This window comes from Mytilus californianus, unplaced genomic scaffold, assembly GCF_021869535.1.
Source record: "Mytilus californianus isolate M0D057914Y unplaced genomic scaffold, xbMytCali1.0.p SCAF_4, whole genome shotgun sequence".
Taxonomy (NCBI): domain Eukaryota; kingdom Metazoa; phylum Mollusca; class Bivalvia; order Mytilida; family Mytilidae; genus Mytilus; species Mytilus californianus.
The window spans coordinates 22138368-22156889 of record NW_026262690.1 but is presented as its reverse complement, the minus strand read 5'-3'; the positions used below and the strand labels follow the sequence as shown (position 1 = coordinate 22156889).

The 18522-nt window shown below is 34.0% G+C and overlaps 1 protein-coding gene across 7 annotated transcripts in view; it reads right to left on the bottom strand.

The window, feature by feature from the left end:
• Window positions 1-18522, bottom strand: part of LOC127737705 (uncharacterized) — a 34512-nt gene that overhangs the window by 5538 nt on the left and 10452 nt on the right. The window contains exons 2-7 of one of the 7 annotated variants that reach the window (XM_052248554.1): window positions 10360-10507; window positions 9068-9204; window positions 8087-8174; window positions 7053-7180; window positions 3047-3125; window positions 1888-2429 (exon numbers count right to left, since the gene is read on the bottom strand). In XM_052248554.1, coding sequence (XP_052104514.1) covers window positions 1888-2429; window positions 3047-3125; window positions 7053-7180; window positions 8087-8174; window positions 9068-9204; window positions 10360-10507 — 1122 coding nt within the window. The other 6 variants (XR_007999776.1, XR_007999777.1, XR_007999781.1 and 3 more) reach the window with 6 other exon arrangements.

Here is an 18522-nt window from a genome sequence, read left to right as displayed (position 1 = left end):
TCTCAAATGCCCTAAAAATTTCTTAAGTCAAATCTTCTTATTTTATGATTTGGGCTATATAAATTAGACAAAGACTCAACTTGAAACAAGAGGCTTAACCATTATGAATGGTTACCATTATATTTAACACGTAAATGCATCTTAGAAAAAAAGATATCGTAAAATATACGCCAAAACCTGAAAACTAATAAGTCCTGATAATTTTCAATAGCACATGATATGATTGAAATATTCTTTGTGCCATGATTTAAATTTAGTGATACATTCCTGTAATGCTTGAACCTCTGACACAAAAGTTTACTTCACAAGAATGCTTTGATTACTGTGTATTTTTAAATATGATGGTTATACCACATTTGTATCACATGAAACGCCAAAAGTCAGTGTTCGTACAAAGTAATATAATTGGCCTTAAAATTCCGAGCAAAACCATTACCGACATAAGAAAACACTTATGTTATTGGCAATCCAAACCGTCTTCATATTTGAACTGCCCATTTAGGGCGCGGGAATTTAGAAAATGTTTAAAGAACTGTTATACTCGATACACGTGTACAGTTCCTCTCCTTATGCTACAATATTAAAATATTTTTCTTTTCCATTTTTATCATTAGTATTCCTCCTTTTCCCTTAAAAAGGTTAATAATTTCGTGCAACTTTGTTTCATAACAGAATGGCCAACGTAGATGCAAATATTTTGTTTAATAAAGAGACTGATCACCTATGAAAAAGATCACATACATTCTAAGACTTTCTCATGGTACCTGAGTATTGACAACATTTGTGTTGTGAGAAATGGACGTGTCTGTAGATTTTATTATGGAAATAAAATTAGCTCCTTTATCGTCGACCTTCTTCTATATTCGTATGTGTCTAACTTCTTGCAGGGGTTTATAAAATGAAATGAAAAGGAAATTGTGTTCTCCTTTGCCTTGATGTTCCGCTTTAAAATGTCTTTCATTGTATAATTCAAGGTACTGTCACCAATTTGATAGCATCTATCCTATTGTCTGCTTCATACCTTGTCTCACACATGTACATAGTAGTAAGGGTAGGTTGAGAACTAGACGTTACGATATAAGAGACTACTTGAATTGTACGTTTATGAAATTTTGCGTAGAAACGTTCCAAATGCCTGTACCAAGTCAGGAATATGACAGTTGTTATTCATTCGTTTGATGTGTTTGAGCTTTTGATTTTACCATTTGATTAGGGACTTTCCTTTTTGAATTTTCCTCGGAGTTCAGGATTTTTTGTGATTTTACTTTTTCCAATAGCACTTACATATGGAGTATATATTTTTCAGTTGTAAGATGTATTCAAAAGAAGGGCTAGTCTGATTTAGGGCTCCTATTCATAAGGCAGTTTCTGTCCTAAGGATTCTTTTATGATAATTTTAATTCGTCTCTTCAAATGAATTCGAGCACCATCATGGCTTGTTTTTTTTTTACCTTTTGGTGTGTTATCTTACTTTTTTATACTACTTGTTACATTGTTACATTGCAAACTGTATTCCTGATAATTAGCTAGTTTTAGTTTTCAAATATAAAATATTGTATATATATTCAGATGCAAAACATGGGCTTTCATATCAACAGCTACAGTTTAAACCTAATAATATTTTACCACGAAAAATATAGCACAAACTAATTTTTGACATTGGAACACAATAGTAGCATGATACTGCTTTTTAGTGACTCTGTGGTGTAAGTTATTAACATAAGCCTAATCTAATAGTACAGTAGAATGCTGAAATTGGGTGAATAATTCCATTTTCTTGGTCTCTGACAATAAAATATTGTTTTCCTGTTCAAACATGATCATCGATACTTTGAAATCTTTTATTATACCCATGTAAATATAGACTATTGTGTTAAAAAATCTTACAATTATTATCCCATGGAATTCCTGTTGTTGCATTGTGTGTATTGATTTGTTTAGAAGTCGTTTCAAACAATTTCGTTCTCTCTTTTACTTTATTTCCCGATTTATTGGAGTGTGTTGTAGGAGTTGTCTTTTGCAATGATGTAAACGATTTCACTTCACTGGTAAAAACTGGAATATTGGTGTTTTGCGTAACACTTTTTGTAGTAAACTCTTTACTGCTTTTCATGTTAGAAGTGAAAGTCAGAGATTCGGTTGTCAACTTTAAATTTTTTTTATTAGTTGTCATTGCAATTGTTGTGTCTGGTATTTCAGATGTCGTAATCATAGTCGTAAATGGAATCTGTGTTGTCGTTATTGGAATCTGTGATGTCGTTATTGGAATCTGTGTTGTCGTTTGTGGAATCTGTGTTGTCGTTGTGGATGTAGTAGTTGTACATTTTACTTCACGCTCAGCATATTGTATTGATCTTGGGAGTAATTTGTTAATTTCTTCACAAATCTTTGCCTTTTCGTACAGGCAGTTCTTGAAATTAATATGCCGTCTGAAATTTAAAATATTCTTTAAAGAACGTGCTTGAAGTAATATATCTGTATCGACTTAGTTAATTAATGTTTTTGCTTAATAACCTGTTTGAAACATACATGATATTTTTGAATTAAACATGTCGTTGATGTTATCCTATTGTACACAGAAGGTATCGCCTTAATGATTTGGTGTATTCATTTGTATTGCGATCGTTTTTGCCTGTGGTCATTTTCCCTGATACTAGTAGTAATGTTATCGTTTACTTAAGTCTTGTGATACTTTTTAAATATGTTTTGAATATTACTTGACATTATCCCATAAAATACTCAATCAAACGTAAGAAGTGGTACGTCTTGACAAATTGATTTACTACTTTATTTCGACGTGTAAGCACTTCAAATTTGTTTGTATACTTCATCATAGATACTACACATCTAAATCATGAGCAATCCATTTTAGTTTATTAAAAAAGTCAATCCTTCTATACTTATATGTATACTTATATGTCTTTTGAGGGACCATCGAGCTCCAAAGTAACTATAAATAGTACTATCTTTGCATAAGCATTATGTACATGTCTTCAAAATAAAATGAGGAATTTCAAAGTTAATAATTTTTATGACAATTACTTACTGACAATCAGGAGCATTGGTTCTTTGATGCTTCCAACACGTGTTAATAGCTTTAATGGTGTCGTCTAAGGTTTTACATCCTTCACGAAAACAAATTTGTCATATACATGCACATTTTATTCATAATTATAAATTACAGTTAGACAAAGAATGAAGCACTTTTCTTTATGACATGGCATATGGGTATGTTCATTTTTATTTTTTAGTACATAAGTTTTCACGCTGTTCACAATGTCGTTAATTTCGGCATTCTAATATCGTTATGTAAACAAAAAACTCTCAAATATGTTTTATCATATAATTGTCATGTGTACCACTTATTGTTTCGTACTCGTGCATTTTATATTTTGATCATCAAAGTAATCTTTGTTATAATCTCTTGTCCAGCAAAGGAATGTATCTCCCTCTCGTGCATAGCTATAATCTCTTGTCCAGCAAAGGAATGTATCTCCCTCTCGTGCATAGCTATAATCTCTTGTCCAGCAAAGGAATGTATCCCCCCTCGTGCATAGCTATAATCTCTTGTCCAGCAAAAGAATGTATCTCCCCTTGTGCATAGCTATAATCTCTTGTCCAGCAAAGGAATGTATCCCCCCTCGTGCATAGCTATAATCTCTTGTCCAGCAAAGGAATGTATCTCCCCCCATCGTGCAAAACTATAATCTCTTGTCCAGCAAAGGAATGTATTTTCTCCCTCGTGCATAGCTATAATCTCTTGTCCAGCAAAGGAATGTATCTCCCCCCTTGTGCATAGCTATAATCTTGTCCAGCAAAGGAATGTATCTCCACCTCGTTGATAGCTATAATCTCTTGTCCAGCAAAAGAATGTATCTCCCCCTTGTGGATAGCTATAATCTCTTGTCCAGCAAAGGAATGTATCTCCCCCCTCGTGCAAAGCTATAATCTCTTGTCCAGCAAAGGAATGTATCTCCCCCCTTGTGCATAGCTATAAACTCTTGTCCAGCAAAGGAATGTATCTCCCCCTCCTCGTGGATAGCTAGAATCTCTTGTCCAGCAAAAGAATGTATCTCCCACCTCGTGGATAGCTATAATCTCTTGTCCAGCAAAGGAATGTATCTCCCCCCTCGTGCATAGCTATAAACTCTTGTCCAGCAAAGGAATGTATCTCCCCCCTCGTAGATAGCTATAATCTCTTGTCCAGCAAAGGAATGTATCTCCCCCTCGTGCATAGCTATAATCTCTTGTCCAGCAAAGGAATGTATCTCCCCCCTCGTGCATAGCTATAAACTCTTGTTCAGCAAAAGAATGTATCTCCCCCTCGTGGATAGCTATAATCTCTTGTTCAGCAAAGGAATGTATCTCCCCCTCGTGCATAGCTATAATCTCTTGTCCAGCAAAGGAATGTACCTCCCCCCTCGAGGGTAGCTATAATCTCTTCTATAGCAAAGGAATGTTTCTCCCCCTCGTGGATAGCTATAATCTCTTGTCCAGCAAAGGAATGTATCTCCCCCTCGTCCCTAGCCATAATCTCTTGTCCAGCAAAGGAATGTTTCTCCCCCCTCGTGCATAGCTATTAACTATTGTTCAGCAAAGGAATGTATCTCCCCCTCGTCCCTAGCTACAATCTCTTGTCCAGCAAAGGAATGTATCTCCCCACTCGTGGATAGCTATAATCTCTTGTTCAGCAGAGGAATGTATCTCCCCCTCGTGCATAGCTATAATCTCTTGTCCAGCAAAGGAATGTACCTCCCCCCCCCCCACCCTCATGGGTAGCTATAATCTCTTCTATAGCAAAGGAATGTATCTCCCCCTCGTGGATAGCTCTAATCTCTTGTCCAGCAAAGGAATGTATCTCCCCCTCGTCCCTAGCTATAATCTCTTGTCCAGCAAAGGAATGTTTCTACCCCCTCGTGCATAGCTATAAACTCTTGTCCAGCAAAGGAATGTATCTCCCCCTCCTCGTGGATAGCTATAATCTCTTGTCCAGCAAAGGAATGTATCTCCCCCTTCGTTGATAGCTATAATCTCTTGTCCAGCAAAGGAATGTATCTCCCCCTCGTGCATAGCTATAATCTTTTTTCCAGCAAAGGAATGTACCTCCCCCCTCGTGCATAGTTATAATCTCTTGTCCAGCAATGGAATATATCTCCCCCTCCTCGTACATAGCTATAATCTCTTGTCCAGCAAAGGAATGTATCTCCCCCTCGTGCTTAGCTATATTTTCTTGTCCAGCAAAGGAATGTATCTCCCCCCCCCCCTCGTGCATAGCTATAAACTCTTGTTCAGCAAAGGAATGTATCTCCCCCCTCGTGGATAGCTATAATATCTTGTCCAGCAAAGGAACGTATCTCCCCCCTCGTGCATAGCTGTAATATCTTGTCCAGCAAAGGAATGTACCTCCCCCCTCGTGGGTAGCTATAATCTCTTCTATAGCAAAGGAATGTATCTCCCCCTCGTGGGTAGCTATTATATCTTGTCCAGCAAAGGAATGTATCTCCCCCTCGTCCCTAGCTATAATCTCTTGTCCAGCAAAGGAATATTTCTCCCTCAAAGCTATAATCTCTTGTCCAGCAAAGGAATGTTTCTCCCTCATAGCTATAATCTATTGTCAAGCAAAGGAATGTATCTCCCTCATAGCTATAATCTCTTGACCAGCAAAGTAGTGTGACTCCCTCATAGCTATAATCTCTTGTCCAGTAAAGGAATGTATCTTCCCCCTCATGCATAGCTATAATCTCTTGTCCAGCTTCGCTAAACGTTTGGTCCTCTTTAGTTATATTAATTCTTCAATGATTTAAATAGGTTTTACATTTTCAAATAGTTTTGCTTCGAGCATCACTGAAGAGATATTAAGTACACCAAAACACTTTGGTGCAGTCAAATTGGTACTGATGATGGTGCGTATACTTAAAAATGATAAAATTTCCATTATGATTTGGTTGACCGTTATGGAACATCTGTGTCACGCATGATATGTTCAATTCGTAACATTATCCCAATCCGCTATCTTTTCTTCGAGTGTGACATCACAAAAAGCAACCTATTTCAGTATTCCTAATTGCCCTCAACTAGTGGTCCAGGGTCTGCTTTCCCTCCCACAGCACCTTAGACAAAACTATTACAGACGGATGGTGAAAATCAATTTCGATAATCATGATGACATAATCATTAAAAGGTATTTGATAAACACTAACGAAAGTAGTTTGGATAATAAGAATATTTTATGTACTGGCATCTTCATTTAAACTGAAATTAAGAAAACCATTAAGGATGTCTATTGTATTCAAAAATATATATTTTAAGTATCCCCAACCCGCGGGTTACATCTTTTAGCATATACAATAAGCGATATATTGTAGAATGCACGCTTTTATGCATTCATAATTTACTTCCGATATCTACAAAGAGGTCTTTAAAATGCAAGAAGAGTGACAATCTGACTAACACAACTGTCCCAGGTTTGCAGTCAGACATACTGATCATCTATCCAAGTTATATTGATATAACAGACTCTGCAGATAAAGCTCTGTTTGGTTGATACCGTTACTTGCATCGTATTCACAAAACTGCCACAGAATACTTGATACCGATTTGTGTGTGTACAACGCGTGTTTATGCATCAATCTTCATGACCAAAGATTTTTAAAAATGAAAAAATATTAAAATGTTTGAGGGCGTGTTTATAAACCAATATGTCCTAAACAGAACAACAAAACCCTTCTAATGTAAACCTTAGTATATACAAAATCATATCTTGATAATGTGTATCTTCTTTTAGAGGAGATAAGCGACAAACCGTGATGTACTCTACATGAGGACTGGTATATTGAGAGAAATAATGATTTTTTTCTGTTATTTTTCGTCACAAAGGCACAAGTACAAATTTTATCCATTTTGTGCAGATCCTATGGTTGGAAATGTTAATATACATGTATAAGACGAATGTTGATATGATCCACAAAATTCATATTAATATAATGCACATATACCATCTGTTTATAAAAGTAATTGCTCGGTTGATTTCCACCTTAAAATAATTAATTTACCTGATAAACAAGCCCTGTTATAGTAGGATTTAGATGCTCTGGCCAACAAAGAATAGTAAAATGTGATATTGAATAAGCAAGAATCATTGAATATCTGATTTACACAATCCACACTTTCATTAAATGTTCTGAAAATAAAAACAATACCCGTATTACCATGAAATATTACAATGAATTCATGACTCATATGTACTCGTATTTTTACTCAAGCGAAGGGGAGCTTGGGTTATCTATAACGGTAAAAATAGCTGTAAATCCTCCAAAGTAGTTCTTTACTACAATCTTCTGACAGTGTTCGTCAAAAATGAATCAGAGCAGATACAAAATGACCGGCACTTGTTTCATGGGATGGTAAAGGTCCCTTCTCTCTTTCTTTCCACAAGGTAACCAACTCATATTTTCACATCTCCGATTCAAAACTATATTTTGCTGTCAATTCTTGGGCAAATTTCAACTTCAATATAAAATAAGGAGAAACACGCCATTTTATTCGTGAAAATTTTCCTTTCCGATTGTATGCACCGTATATACCTTTAAGGTACCCCTTACCGGCAATTCACAAGATTTATCAATAGATTTTCCCTTGCTGTGTTTCAAGACCGCATATAAAATCTCTAAAAGGGATCAAAAGTGAAAACTATAAACTGCAAAAATGATCAGCTATGCACGATCTACAAAAATGTCAATTTGACCGAAACAATTGGATGTATCCGAGTAAGGAGTTATTGTCCTTAAGTGACTCTTTTTGACCTCTATGTGTTTTGTCAATTATTCCAAAAACTATAATTGATAATTAGAAAATGTAAATATACAAAGTGATGAGCAATACAAGATCATTGAAAACATTGTATCAAAATTTCGTGAGTATTGCCTTAAATGACAATTTTTATCCATTTGTTTTGTGTTTCGGGCTAACGCTTTAAAAATGATCAAGATTGACAAATAAGTTGTTTATGCCGAAATTGTCAGTCCACTCCTTATAGTAGTTTAGTTATTGTCATTTGCTAATGCGTATTATAAATTACTTTACTTACCTACAAAATTTCTCTACTTGTCCGTCTTGTATTCCATTTTCATATATTTTTGATTTGCATTTTTGTAAGTCTTGGAAATGTGTACAAACTAGAAAGCAATTTTAAAAATACAAATTAAAAACAAAGAACGTATTAATTTGTACAAGGTTGATTTTTATTTCAAATTTAAAGAGGAAATGTGCCAAAACATTGAAAATTGATCAGAAATCTACTAATTGTTTCCATTTGAAATTGTGTTAAATGTTTCTAATGCCAACACAACTTAAGAAGTCAATAGAAGTTTATAAGCCATAAAATTACTCAAAAAGGTGATGACAGTTGTTTTTTTAATTTAAAATTGCAGAATTTCGCTTTTTGTTTGACATCCACATCAATAAGATATGTTCACAGCGAAACACACACGTACACTCATTAGTATCCTATATTTATGTACCTATTTGAAAAATTTAAAAAAAAATATAATGTTCATTTAATTTTGTTTTTCTCCTATAAAATAAAATGTCCGGATTTAACATTACTTCCAGAATTCACCAAATGCCTAATGTTACAAAGCAAGACATAGCATTACTGTTGTGGATAAACACTTGCATTTTTCTTTGTCAGCCATTAAAACTATTTAAATTAACGTAGTGTTCAGTTGTTTGCAGTTTTTCAACAACAACCTTGATTCCCATTATCTCAAGAAAGAGAACTTGCTGCTTTATCCTCAATAAAATGAATAACGAAGGCTCATTAATTCTGAGTATTTCTCTACATTCAATATAGTTGTTTTTATGTTTTTAAAACAACAACAATGGGCATTTATGGTTGTTGTCCGTTGATCTTTCACATTGAAGATTTTTTTAAGGCTATGCACTTTTACTGTCGTATGTTTATGAGATGAAAGATGTAATCATCGACTGATATACAACTTGCACTTATAAAACAAGAAACGTCTACAATATTTATTTATTTGTTTCGTCATTTGCATTTATTTCTTACCCGAGTCATTGCAGAATGCTTGAATATCCTCAATAGTTTCAGTCCACTGTGTCTTGACATATTTAGCTGCTGTTTCATCACACATTTTGATATTGTCATCATAACATACAGTTATATTACTACCAACAATGATGGACCTTGTGTTTTAGTGAAAAATAAGATAAGAAATTCTTCAAGCAACAGAAATATTAATCATTCTTGAAGCCAGTGATGTAACTACACGTCAATGTGATATTTTTTTTTACATTTACAGTTAGAGGTTTGCCCCAAAGTTGTCTCTTAAATTATTTTTTTTTTTTAATTTTGAGTAAAATTAAAATACCACTTGACCAAGTCTGTTGAAATTTTAACACAATGTCATGGATTTCAAACTAATGAAAGGTTAATAGATATAAGAAGATGTGGTATGAGTGCCAATGAGACAACTCTCCATCCAAGTCAAAATTTATAAAAGTAAACCATTATAGGTCAAAGTACGGTCTTCAACACGGAGCCTTGGCTCACACCGAACAGCAAGCTATAAAGGGCCCAAAAAATACTAGTGTAAAACCATTCAAACGGGAAGTACGATTTGTAATTTACAGACCAGTAATTCCCCTTATTTACCTACCTTAAACTTTGATTGTTTTCCAGGTGATAATGAAAGTACCATTTGATGAAATCTTTCAATCAATCAAACAAACTACAAGCGGGGGAATCTGTGATCACTAAATCAACTTATCTAGTTATTCACACCATTATGCCATTAAATGTATTTGGACATACTGATCAATTATTTCCAATCAGTATGGCTGTCTAGTTAATAGGATGAAGGAATAGTTATATTGTATAGTTGTATTTGTTATGATTTATATGCATGTCTTTGGGACCTGTGATTAGGTTAATGAAAGAATTTTATTTGAATTTATGTTGCATTCATCATGCTTAAACATACTGAAAGCCCCTCATCCTAAATCGTTATTGAAAGCTATCATTTTGAATTAACCATAATATCATGGTGGAAAAAAGTAAAACAAAATACCGAAATTCAAGGCAAATTCAAAAAGGGAAGTCCATAAAAATTGACCAAATCAAACGCTATCAATCAACGGAACAGGTAAAAACAACTGCCGTATTCCTCACTTGGTACAGCATTAGATAGGGAAACTAGATAGGGATGTATCTAAGACATACGAATACGCAATAGTAGTATTGTATAGGCATATTCTACCATGAAAATTGTAAACAATAATCATAATCATTGATTTGTAATTTGATTGGGTAACAGCATGAATTATAATGTTTAAACTTACCTGCATAGATCTGTAAATTTCCTGGTGATTATATGTACATCTTGCCTCTCGTATTCCATGTATGCTTCATCGAACTGAGACTGTAAGCTAACAGCACACTGCTCTGCTTGTCTGAGATCACATTGATTCTGTCCGAAAACTTGTCCCACTGAAAATAATCAGGAATATTATTTCTAGTATCTTTACACATTCCTGAAGCATTTTGTTTTCACGTATCAATGAAAGAATATGTTGGTATTTATCAATGATAGCAACCTAATGTAACGATATTAAGAAAAGTGGTATGATTGCAAATGAGACAGGTACCAAATGAAGCTGATTAAGTAACTATAAACATTATTCTTCAGCTGCTTGGCACATTGAAATCGTCCAGTACGCCCATTGGACAACAGCTTCATATCAATAAGCAGAATACCCGATAATTAGTACGATTCTGCACTTGGATTAACCAAAATTACCATTTTATCATGTGATCAATCAGGGCCATTATAATTTACACAAAAAAAACAAACTGAATAGGGAAATGATATAAATATAGAAGGGATGATGTATCGTCCGGGCTTTAATTATATGTAAATGAATACAATACAATGATGGTACATGTATATGTTTTGATTATTGATTTAGCAACCACCAGTTTACTGACTCAGTACTCAATATTGTGTTGATTAAATCTTTTTGAAATGTGGCATTTATTTAAAATTAATAATCAAACTGATTAGTAAAATGAGATTAAAAATAAAAATCAAGGATTTTACATTTTTAGCTCACCTGACCTGAAAGGTCAAGTGAGCTTTTCTCATCACTTTGCGTCCGTCGTCCGTCGTCCGTAAACTTTTACAAAAATCTTCTCCTCTGAAACTACTGGGCCAAGTGCACCCAAACTTTAACACAATCATCATTCAAGTATCTAGTTTAAAAAATGTGTCCGATGACCCAGCCAACCAACCAAGATGGCCGCCGTGGCTAAAAATAGAACATAGGGGTAAAATGTAGATTTTGGCTTATATCTCTGAAACCAAAGCATTTAGAGTAAATCTGACACAGGGTAAAACTGATTATCAGGTCAAGATCTATCTGCCCTGAAATTTTCAGACAAATCTGACAACCTGTTGTTGGGTTGCTGCCCCTGAGTTGGTAATTTTAAGGAAATTTTGCCGTTTTTGGTTATTATCTTGAATATTATTATAGATAGAGATAAACTGTAAACAGCAATAATGTTCAGCAAAGTAAGATCTACAAATAAGTTGTCATGACCAAAAATGATTATGATTATTGTTTACAGTAGCTTTTACAAAAATCTTCTTCTCTGAAACTACTGAGACAAATTCAACCATACTTGGCTATAATCATTATTAGGGTATCTAGTTTAAAAAATTTGTCCGATGACCCCGCATTCCAACCATCATGGCTGACTTGGTTAAAAATAGAACATAGGGGTAAAATGCAGTTTTTGGTTTATATCTCTGAAACTAAAGCATTTAGAGCAAATCTGACAGGTAGTAAAAATGTTCATCAGATTTAGATTTATCTGCCCTGAAATTTTCAGACGAATCCGACAACCCGTTGTTGGGTTGCTGCCCCTGAGTTAGTAATTTTACAAAAATTTTGCAGTTTTTTGTTATTATCTTAGATATCATTATAATATCTAATATCCAATACTATTAATTATGATTTTAACCTTATTTTACATGATTTCCAAAGCATCAGTAAATACAGGTGAGCGACACAGGCTCTTGAGAGCCTCTAGTTTATAATGCCTGTTCAGAAGAAATTTTACTAGCCACATAAAACAATCATTTATTTCGTTCTGTTCTCCTGCTTGTTTTTTTAATCCTTTAAGGGGCATTAGCTGTCTAATTCAGGTTCAGCGATTTGACTCAAATTTTTATATCCATAATATTTATAACATACTTTAACGTATATCCAAATCGCAAAAAGTCCAAAAGAAACAATATTCAATGCACGTACTCGTTATAATAGATCAGCAGTTTTTGTGTATTTCAGACTAGACGCCATATGATTAACTATTGAGATGACCATACGACTCAATATAAAGATTGATATGAATATAAATACCAAGACAATCACGTCCAATCGTATAACGACGATTTTTCTAGGTCTGTTTAATTATATATCATTGATTAAAAAATTATGTAAATCATCGTTTTACTAGTATGAAAATGATTTTTTTGTGTGCAGAATCAGTCGACGAAATGGATCTTTACGCTGGTTTCCTAGTTTCGCCTTCGAATGTTGACCTTCTTTTCTTTTTAATAACTTAACATGCGCAACCCTTCTTTAGATAAGAGTTAAACTGAAGGTCACATGAATACGGATTTTTATGATTAAATGAGTTGAATTTTTAACTTGCAAGCCAATAATACAGTAGCGATGATTTTAGCTTATTTTGACAAAATTGACTGCTAATAGCGAAATATTATTTCACTATTCCGCTTTTATAAATTTTTGAAACCAAATTTTTTTTTTTGTATAATCGTAGCTAATGCCCTTAAAGGAAAAACACCTTTGTCCTTGATGAATTAACAGTTGAGTAAATAAATGATTTCTTTCTTTTCCACTTATAAATAAGTGTACAAAAATATACTAGTATATATATAGTAGATAGATACTTACATTTAATGTTTCCTTTTTTTTAATATTGGTGTTGTTTTGTTCACTTTTTAGGCGTTTATGTAATTTATTTATAGTGTACAGGTATCGTTACTCGTAACGATCCAGAGCCCTAGTAAGAAAGATAGTTGACTAATATCTAGACGTTTTATAGAGGAAAGGTAACACTAGGCCACCGAAAGCTGAATTATTAGATCAGTCTAGGTGGCCGAGTGGTCTAGAGCGCTGGACACAGTGCAGGCGGTGTTGTCTCGATATCCCAATAGCATGAGTTCGAATCCCGGCGAGGGAAGAACAAAAATTTGCTTCCGCAAATTTGCAGATTTAACGTTGTTGTGCTGATATTTAGAGTAATTATGAATATAATATGTGTTTTCAGCCGTGTATCACCGTCCCTGGTGGTCCAATGGATTGAGTTGTCACTTGTTTAGACGTACTTATCAAAATAATTATTTCTGTGACTGTATCTTACGATCCTTTACGATAGATATTAGCTAATCTGCAATCACTTCGATCTTCATGCCTAATATATCATGTACTGCGTTACAACTCTAGATTTTACTGACGAGGAAAGGTAACACTAGGCCACCGAAAGCTGAATTATTAGTTCAGTCTAGGTGACCGAGTGGTCTAAAGCGCTGGACACAGTGCAGGCGGTGTTGTCTCGATATCCCAATAGCATGAGTTCGAATCCCGGCGAGGGAAGAACAAAAATTTGCGGAAGATTTAACATTGTTGTGCTGATATTTATAGTAATTATGTATATATATATATACATATTAAATTTGCTGGTTGGTCCTTTTTATAGACTTCTATATCTATATTGCCAAATAAATGGAACACAAGATGTAACAAAATGGATCTTTATTATTAATTTAATACCAAACAGAAAACAATAAACTTGCGGAAAAGATGGTATACCACAAACATGAGGTGCAAAAATTTGTACACCATATCCGGATTTCGACAATTAATGTCTCTTCAGTGATGTTAGGAATCGAAACGGTATTTGGAAGGCCATATAATTTACCTCAATTTAGGATAGACTCTTGAATTTTGAAGAGTCGAAATAGGATGAACGGATCATATAAACCCGAAGGCAAATATAATACAAGCCCAAACGAAAAAATATAAATAAGTCTAAATTGAAAACAACGTTCAAACCTATGATTGCGTTGGATAAAAATCGCAATGTTTATACGTGTGCATGCAAAACAAATTTCTTGGTAGAGGGGTCTAAATACAGCACAAACAACATTTTCCAAAAGACCAAAAAAGTGAAAAAGTATATTCAAACAAAACGCATTTGACTAACAGGTCGAACAACGGATGTTCTTAAACCCTGCTGACTGTCATTGGCGATTGCCAAATAAACGGATCACAAGATGTAACAAAATGGATCTTTATTATTAATTTAATACCAAACAGAAAACAATAAACTTGCGGAAAAGATGGTATATCGCAAACATGAGGTGCAAAAATTTGTACACCATATCCGGATTTCGACAACTAATGTCTCTTCAGTGATTTTAGGAATCGAAACGGTATTTGAAAGGCCATATAATTTACCTCAATTTAGGATAGACTCTTGAATTTTGAAGAGTCGAAATAGGATGAACGGATCATATAAACCCGAAGGCAAATATAATACAAGCCCAAACGACAAAATATAAATAAGTCTTAATTGTAAACAACGTTCAAACCTATGATTGCGTTGGATAAAAATCGCAATGTTTATACGTGTGCATGCAAAACAAATTTCTTGGTAGAGGGGTCTAAATACAGCACAAACAACATATATATAATAAGCAAGTCTAAAAGGGTACAACATCACCAAAAATTAGTAAAATCATGAACAAATATTAAATATTTCGGATAACTAATATCAGTAAGATGTCAAATGATTCTTATCTTGACATGTAGTAGTCGAACTGAAATAATAATAATCTTGAACATTATACAAATTATCACGAATCAATACGCTTGTAAATTTTTTCAATATCGATGTTTGGGAGGAGGAAAAAATTCCTTAAAACTGTGAGAGTCCTGTACTGAAGCCTGAGTTACAGGAAACAAGTGATGGTAGGGACTCATTTTATGTTTTTTCATTAATGCCTTCTTGGGAAACTGTCCTTAACATTCTTATCCAAAAGCTTTCCCGAGCAAGTCTGTCGGCCCTTGACCAAACCCTCGTTGTGGTCTATGATAGTGATGGTTTTTGAGATCAGCTTGGGCGTGCTCGGGTGATCTCAAATGACGACTTTCAGGTGTAGACACTTCGATGACATTCATGCGTTTGTTGAATGGTTGTTCTGTCTCGCCAAAATATTCTGCATGTTACATCGACACTGAAGAAGGTACACAACGTTCTGGGTTTTTGCAAGTTACATTGCAATATATAGTGTTTACGGACCCAGTGGAGTGGCAAGTAAATGTTTGCGTATTCAGTATTTGTTGGCAAGTCAGACATCGTCTGTTACCACAATGGACAAAAACTAACTACATCGCGGAAGCAGAGCGTCAGCTCTCTGATGAGAGATTTTATAAGAAGCTTGATCATGACCTACTTCCGAGTTTAGTTACAAAATATTTACTGCGTTACAAACCATGCACAATGACGGTCACATGGATGAGGATACAATCGGAAGAGTTGTCACCTAAAACACTGTTCCCGTAGCATTCCGTACAGCCAAGCTATCAGGTTAAAGCGGATTTGCTCATCGGAATCAAAATTAAACCACCGTTTGGGACAACTCAGATAGCAACTTAAATCAAGAGATTATATTAAAAACAAAAACGTTTCAGAAGCTTTCGATAAAGCAAAAGAAAAAGACCGAACATACCTACTTGAATACAAAGACAAGACGGCCCAGACAAATAAAATTCCGTTTGTTGTCAGCTTTCATCCTGACCTAACAAATCTTTCATCTATTGTCCACAAACACTGGCGTCTTATTGAAAATGATCCTTCCTTAAAAGAGATTTTTCCATCACCTCCCGTTATGGCTTACCGTAGACCCAAAAACTTCAAAAAGATTCTAGTAACATCTAAAGTATCTAAACAAGAGACCTCGACAGAAGAGGCAACTGTAAGTGCTGCAAAGTCGCCAACATTGAAACCCAATTCGTCAGCACAGTCACAAAAAATAAATACAACATATTTATAACCTCCAATTGCAAAACGCAAACTTGTATTTATGTTCTAACGTGTGGAACTTGCAAGTTACAATATGTTGGTGAAACAGAAACACCTTTCAACATCCGACTGAATGACCATCAGTCATTTTATACAAAAGAAAGAAACTGTCCAATAACAAGACATCTTTTAAGAGAAGGGCATGATTTTGAAAACGTTACATTTCAAATCATTGAGAAAAACCAAAATTGGGACACGCAAGGAAGACAAAAGAGAGAGAGATTTTGGATGAACCAGTTACGAACTCTTGAACCTGATGGACCCAATGAGAGAGACGAGAAAAGATTTAAAGACAAATAAAAGCAATAATCTTGAAATTTGTACAATTTATACAACATCAATAAATATGTTAAACTTTTATTCCAACTGTGTGTAGTTTAAGCTACAAACATATTTTTTGTCATGCATCCGATTTCACCTGGATAGATGCACACGCCTGATGAAGCTAGTTTGTCTAGCGAAATATTGCGTATATCTATTTAAAATCTAAAAGAACTTTTTTAATGTACAAATTAGCGTGTTTAAGTTATATTCTTAGACATTTATAGATATATGTATATGTTTATATTTTCATTGCAGTTTAATTACGTGACATTGAATTTCATACAAATCCGTAATTTTGAATGGACAAGACATTCCAAAAACTATATTTTATTTCCGTATACAATGGAACAAAAATGACTGCACGTGCTCTCTGTGATACGTTAAAACAATGTATAGAAAGACAAAGGAAAGGCTTGATGTTGGTTACATAAAATTTAATTATAAGAAATGAATGCTTTTTTTTGGAATTTTATATGTGTAAAATCGTCGGATTTTAGTAGAACGGCAAACGCTTTTATGCCTCCATAAATTAACAAAAAGAAGCATTTAATTTAATAAAAAAAAAAAACATAAGCTTAATCAATTAGTTTTTATATTTTATATTTATATAATGTAGATACAATGGATAAGCGATGGTTTGTTGAAATATCATTAATTTTATTATTATCTGTAATTTACAAAATAAGACATATTCGAACTAATTTCTACGTATATATAATACGTATATTACCGAATTACAAAAAATCTAATTCTAGGCACATAAAAATTTACTCTAATAGTTTATGTAAAACAAAGTTATTATTTTCTTTTGAGATACTTAAAATAGCCAATAATAAACTACAAATAAACGGGAAAATCTGTTCTTATTGCAAAAATATCAACAATAACAAACAAAATAAGAAAATGAACAACAGAGAGAAAACAGGGATTCGAACAAGAACCGACAAAGCTTTACTATTAAATTAGATTCTTCAACTCATTCATCTAAACCTTGCGGCTACCAACTTATACTATACTATTGTCTATAATATATATGTGTGTCCATATTTTATATTAACTGATGTTCATTGATATAATCACGTGGTTTTTGTAAAATGGACGAAATTATTTTCTTGCTTTCATGATATTTCTGTCAAATTGACGCCATTTTATTGTGATCGAGTAGTTGCCTTTCTGTTTGGTTCAAGACCAATCGGTGGTTTGACTCTCAACGAGAAAAATGACTACTACAATATTATCTGGTAGTGTTCGGAAGTTTCCATTCTCAATTCATTATCAGATAACTAGCATTGTACTTTAACTGTTTCGGTTCTTATATATCATTGGCTTTCAAATATTCGGCTTTGAGCGTTCCTGATGAAGGACGCATGAAATTTAGAATGTGTTGCTTTCATTTTTGTACTATGTATTAGACAGTTTGTTAAACTTTGTCGGTATGCATGACATGTTGATGAACATGGGACAACTAATACCTGACATGTTGATTACTTGGGTAGTTCGGTATGTCAAGGAGGGGGTTCGATTCCAGTGAAGGCAAATAGAAATTACAAAAGTTAAAGGTAAGTTTTTAAATTAATTCCACACAAAGGAACAATTTAATATAATTTGGTGAGTCCATTTCAGCGACAGATTTCGGACGCGTTGATTCTAGAAAAAGAAACCACGGTAAATGAATAAGCTGACGTCACGGCAATTGTTTAAGTTTACATTTCCAATGTCGTTTTAGTTAAATACTGACACCCTGGAAATTTACATACAAGCTAGATATTTTTTTTATTAACAGCTAAAGCGAAATGTGAATTAGTCAATTGATAACAATGCCCAGAATTTTTCCAATAATAAAAGCCTATCGTTTGCCCTATATATTGTGCATTCTGTTACTCTTATTATTTTATGATCAACATCGCATAAAGCAATGTAAACAACGCTGCTTTCACACTTAAAGTAAATACTTTACAAACCCAACCTTCACACAAGAGGCATCCGAAATATCTATACAAAACAAATTT